This window comes from Haplochromis burtoni, unplaced genomic scaffold, assembly GCF_018398535.1.
Source record: "Haplochromis burtoni strain Fernald_Lab_line unplaced genomic scaffold, NCSU_Asbu1 Contig_1234, whole genome shotgun sequence".
NCBI lineage: Eukaryota > Metazoa > Chordata > Actinopteri > Cichliformes > Cichlidae > Haplochromis > Haplochromis burtoni.
The window spans coordinates 13,394-19,340 of NW_024583595.1; the positions used below are offsets into that span (position 1 = coordinate 13,394).

At 39.9% G+C, this 5,947-nt stretch overlaps 1 protein-coding gene across 1 annotated transcript in view; it reads right to left on the reverse strand.

Moving 5' to 3' along the window:
• The window catches only part of LOC102307654 (protein mono-ADP-ribosyltransferase PARP14), a gene marked incomplete at its 5' end in the record, with an annotated part of 20,654 nt that overhangs the window by 7,027 nt on the left and 7,680 nt on the right, over positions 1–5,947 (reverse strand). Inside the window, 6 exon segments of the mRNA XM_042216751.1 lie at positions 1–39; positions 1,000–1,124; positions 2,819–3,022; positions 4,310–4,492; positions 5,519–5,581; positions 5,778–5,927. Coding sequence (XP_042072685.1) covers positions 1–39; positions 1,000–1,124; positions 2,819–3,022; positions 4,310–4,492; positions 5,519–5,581; positions 5,778–5,927 — 764 coding nt within the window.

The following is a 5,947-nucleotide window of genomic DNA, read 5'->3' on the forward strand; positions in this document are numbered from 1 at the left end:
AATCAGGTCATTAATCCTTTTCTTGGCCTGACTCAGAGCCTGCAGGGTTGGAGAAATCGTGGTACATTTTAGTTACAGGCATCGACACATTTTGATAAAATAATAATCGCCCATTAAAACATTTACTGGGAAAAAACTAGTCCTGAAAAGCTCCTGATCAACAAGCTTTGAAGTAAATAAATGTGAACTCTGTGAAAAATCTGCAGGAAGCTCCAGAAGACAATTAAAATATGCAGATGAATTATTAACTTAGTCTGATATATGTTTAAATCATACAGCTCGCTGAAGGCTGACGGCAGCCGTCCTATATGACATGGAAGTGATGTCTGCAGTAGACAGGGGTGAGTCTAAAGGGGGACATGAGGTGTACTTGACCGTATTTGTTTCAAGGCTTTTGTAACATTTTTCAGATTGAAAATGAAATAATATAAAATACTGTGTTAATTAAATTGCATTAATTTTAAAAAATATAAAAACAAAAGCTTTTTTCACAGGGCATCAAAAACGTAAATGGGCCATTAAACTCTGAGCTGATGGCCTGAGGGTTTTTAAATATTGCAAGTTCTAAAATAGAAACCAACGAGCAGTTCATTCTTTTTTTTCCCTTTTAAATATTTATTATTGCTCTTTAATAAGACAAATGCATTTCTTATCCGATTTCTTGATTAAGCAATGATCAGTACAACACTTGCTAAAATAATCATTAGCTGCAGTTTAACTTGCACTTCTTTTTATATTGAATGTGCCCTTTCTCTCTAAACTGAGAGAAAGGGCCTGGCCTGTGGCCCACGATGTAAAATGTGCTCCATGGTAAATTTTTTGTAAAGTTTGAATCTGACAGAATCTGAGGGGATTTTTTAAAACCATACAGGCTTTGATTCATTGTGTCTTTTGATTTAGCACAAAAATTTGCAAGTTCAGTTATTTTGTTTGATGTGGGAAGCCTTGCCCTGCAAAATTTTAAATATTGTTGGAATAAAGTATAAAACGTATGTGTACCTTGTTGTCGTCGGCACACAGCTGAAACACTGTGGGCTCAAACTCTTCCCTCTCCAGAACTAAGTCAACAGGGCTGGACTCTTCTGACCCGAATCCCAGAACTGAAGCGACTTGACGAAATTTTGCTGAAACAATAAAACAATAATAAAACTACATGTATACTTAACAAAGCCTCATATAGCCTGAACTTTAAAATAAACAACTGATTCAGCTGACCTGATGGGCTGTTTCGCATTCATTTTATAGGTTTATAGGCGCAATCTGTCACCATCACTTTTGGCTACAGTTCTTATCTAATGTGTTTATGTAACCAAGTGCAACCAAAATTTAAAGAAACAAAGAAAAAAATAAAACAGAGTGTTGTGAAATGTAAATAAAAACCAAATGCAATAATTTTCAACTAACAACAGAACATAAACTCCTTAAATATTTAGACTGAGGAAATGTACCACTTTAAGAAAAATATGGGCTCATTTTGATTTTTATGGCAGCAACATGTCTCAACAAAGTTGGGGTAGGACGGGAGCAACAAAAGGCTGGAAAAGGAAGTGGTAATAAAAACAAAAAGCTCGAGGAACATCCTGTGACTATTAAGTTTAATTGGTAACAGGTCAGTTTGTTAATGGGTGTAAAAAGAGCATCTTAGAGAGGCCGAGTTTCTCAGAAGTAAAGATGGGCAGAGGTTCACCAATCTGCAAAAAACTGTCTACAAATTATGGAAAAATGTCAGAATAATGTTTTTCAGTGAAGCGAATCTGGAGAAATCTCTCTGATAAGGTGGAAAACACTGGATTTTCTTAATCTTCATCTTGATCTTCAAGTCATCAGGCAGCGTTGCATTACAAACATGATTCTGGGATGGAGATCAGTGCAGAGGCTCAGGAACACGTCTGTAAATCACTGCCTGCACCCACACATGCAGGTGAAAGCTCCATCATGCAGAGGTCATATGAGAATATGATACAGAGATGCTGCCATCTTCTCTGGATCAAACTTCATTTAAACTGGATGGAGGCTCTAGGAGTATGCTGAGCAACTAGAATCCTTTTATGAGACAAGGATGGGACAACATTCCTCTCCCAGAAGTCCAGCAGCTGCTCTCCTCAGCTCCCAGACATTTACAGAGTAAAAGAGGAACAGATGCTACTTAGTGGGAAACGTGGCCCTGTCCCAACATTTCTTGAAATGGTACTTTTTATTTTTAGTTTAAACACTTGATATGTTTTCTGTGTTCTATTGTGCAGATCATTCCATTTATTTATTTATATTTCATGCAGTGTCCCAACTTTTTTGAATTTGGGGTTGGCTGTAGTGAATGTGAGACTGTTATTATTGTTATTATCATCATATATCTATTTATATTATTACATATCCAATTCCTTTGATCTACAGAGTTCTAACGCTGCACCATAAAGGCAGTGACATTTTCCTTTATCACTCTGACCCACAAACGTCATCCTGCTGCAGAAAGAGCGTGCCACAGCTCTAAATATAATCACGGGACTAATGGATGCCGAAAGAAAATTCCCTCTCAGATGCATTACTGCCTTCAACACATTGACCAAGAATGAATTCCAAACTATTTTACATATTTGTGATGTGCTTTTACAGACTTTCATCTCCAGTATAGAGCCAAAGAGCTGTACAGAGATTATTGTGAAATGCTTTTCTTTCATTAAAAAAAAACAAAAAAACCAAAAAACGAGGATTATGTTTTGAGAAAATTTTAAAATATTTTTTCTGTGCAGAAAAAAAGGTTTTATACATGAAAAAAAACCCATCTAGAGTTGGGCTTCCCTGCCAATGAACAATGACATACCTTTGAATTTGTCAAAGACACTCTTCTCCTCCACCGTCTCTCCCTGTCTCTTCTTCATGCTCATGTGGAAGTGGTTCAGCATGACCGTCTGGAAGATCAGGATCTTCACACTCTGAACAAACCTCGGCTGTTTCTTCCTCACAAACTCCACCACTGCATCCACCATGGCATCAGCCACCGCTGAAGGGCTGACCCCTCCCTGACCTGACAGGCAGACAAGGACCAAGTGATGATGATGGTGATGATGAAAGGATGGAAAGAGGATGAAGAGTACACTTTGTAAAACTCAGCACAGCAACAATCTCACACACATCACCAACAAACCAATGCTTCATGGCAGAGGTGTCCAGCTCCAGGCCTTGAGGGCCGGTGTCCTGCAGGTTTGAGATGTGTCCTTGATCCACACCAGTCTGATTATTAATTCATCTTCTCTATGGTTTACCTCATAAATCCCTCCATAAACTGCAGTTGGTTCAAAATACAGCTGCTCGTATTATTTCCAGAACTAGATCCACTGAACATATAACACCTGTTCTTAAACAGCTCCATTGGCTCCCAGTTCACCTCCGTGTCAATTTCAAGATCCTGCTTCTCACTTTCAAAGCGCTTCATAACCTCGCTCCTCCATATCTATCCGATCTTCTCCATACATACTCGCCCCTTCGTACACTCCGCTCTTCTTCAGCTTCCCTTCTGTCTGTTCCACCTGCTCGACTGACTACCATGGGACTCAGAGCCTCTAGTTGTTCTGCTGGACTTTCTTGGATGCCCTGAAGCCTTCTTAACAAGAATTGAACCTCTTTCCTTGAAGTTCTTGATGATCCTATAAATTGTTGATTTAGGTGCAATCTTAGTAGCCACAATATTCTTGCCTGTGAAGCCATTTTTATGCAACGCAGTGATGGCTGCAGCTGCACGCGTTCCTTTGGAGGTCACCATGGTTAACAATGGAAGAACAATGATTTCAAGCATCACCCTCCTTTTAACATGTCAGGTCTGCCATTCTAACCCAATCAGCCTGACATAATGATCTCCAGCCTCGTGCTCGTCAACATTCTCACCTGAGTTAACAAGACGATTACTGACATGATCTCAGCAGGTCCTTGAATGACAGCAATGAAATGCAGTGCAAAGGCTTTTTTGGGATTAAGTTAATTTTCATGGCAAAGAAGGACGATGCAGTTCATCTGATCACTCCTCATAACATTCTGGATTATATGCAAATTGCTATTATAAAAACTTAAGCAGCAACTTTTCCAATTTCCAATATTTATGTGATTCTCACAACCTTTGGCCACGACTGTAGAAGGGTTAGTTAGTGTGTCTCAGCTCTGCATTAAAGACATCTGTTGTGACACAAACCCTGTTCAGACTTTAGCTTTGTAAGAGTGGTGTGATTCACCACCCATACTGATGGTTTATGGAACCGTCCATGAACCATCAGCTGTTTGCACAGTGAATCAGTGAACTGAGTATAAAGTTTGTACAGACCTGTTCCCAGGGCTGGGAAGGCCACAGAGCTGAACTTGTTCTCCTCGCAGACCTTCAGCACCGAGTAAACCATGTCTTTAATGTTTTCAGGGTCGTTCTGGCCGATGATGTGAATGATGTTCCCGCTGGGCAGCTGCCCGGCTGATGTCAGGATCATTGCACGAGGCTGAGCCAATGAACTCACTGCAGAGAGGAAACACACAACACTTATAACACAAAGGGCCAGATTTACTCAGAACAGTCTATGAGCACAATGCCCAAATAGCGTTCATAGGTGTGATTACTTTAATGAGGATTTACAAACGTTGCACAGTTTTCTAAACACGACGCGCAGTCGGCTCATTTCAGTGTGACAATATACCAAGAGCCAAGCAATTCAGTGCAAGGTCGTAATCTCAGAGATGATATTCTGTTGTGAGTAACCACTTATCAGGACAGCCACAGCTTGTTAATTTTAATCAGAAAAGCAAATCAGTATAGGTCATACATGGTAAATGTAGGCCTATGGTGGCAGTCTGGCAGAGCGAGCTGTTATAAAGAAAACAGATTTTGGTAAATGGCAGGCTCCGATGTAGGACAGCAAGGCCTTTGACGATATTTTGAAATCACTGTAATATTCTTCTATCCTCTGTGACTGGTGGTGTTAACAGAACCAACACAGTTTTTCTCTCCTTGATTCGTTTAGTTCTAGTTTTAGTGTGTGTGAGTAATCGATTATTCACAGGCGCTGTTAAAGTGAACGTAGAAGCCACAGTATGTTTAAAGACTTGGAAAAACTTTTATTGTCGCTGGTTTTGTACGACTATTTTAGGTTCGAGGTTTCAAGTCGTCTCTGAGTTCACTGAACTTAGAGCTTAGAGGTCGGTAATATACGGTGCATGTTTTTGTCACATCTTTGTCTAGCGTTACAAATAATTAGCATAAGTAGAAAATTGTCTCACTTATCTAGCTTGTGATCTTAAATATCAAATCGTATTTTGTGATGAAAAGTGAAAACAGTGGGAAAGATCCAGGCTTCGCTAAAAACTTGGGGCTATATGAAATATAAAAGAAATCATTTAATGAATTATGTTCAGGGTTGTGAGGAGATCGAGTCTGTCCCTCTGTGGAAATAAATATCAACACATTGTCAGTTAGAACTGCTCAACTGTATGAATTTGAAGCACAGAGGTACTGAGGGAACTGATTATTGTCGTTCCATGTACACACCAATCTGAGCACACTCCAGCTCAACTGCTATTCCAGCGCCTTCCAAGATCGCCCTGGAGACTCCTGCGGAACAATAAGAGGTCCAGTCAGACGTTACACTGTCAGAGAATTAAATACAGACCACAAAAAATACATTTTCAAAATACTTTCGATACATGCAGCTGTGGTTACTCAGCTGTAGAGATAAATATACTGATACATATAACAAACGAGGATATCTCTGTTTTTTTAGCATAAGCACTGAGAAACAAACACTGACCTGCTTTAAGGTTAAAGGTTTTATTCGAGGAGTTGACAATGACATCACTCGTGTCTTTGGTGATGTCACCAGATGACACCTCAAGGGTGAGCTGACCCATCTGCATCTGGTACACACCGAGGGAGGTGGACAGGACTGGACCGAAGGAGGCTAAGACACACACACACACA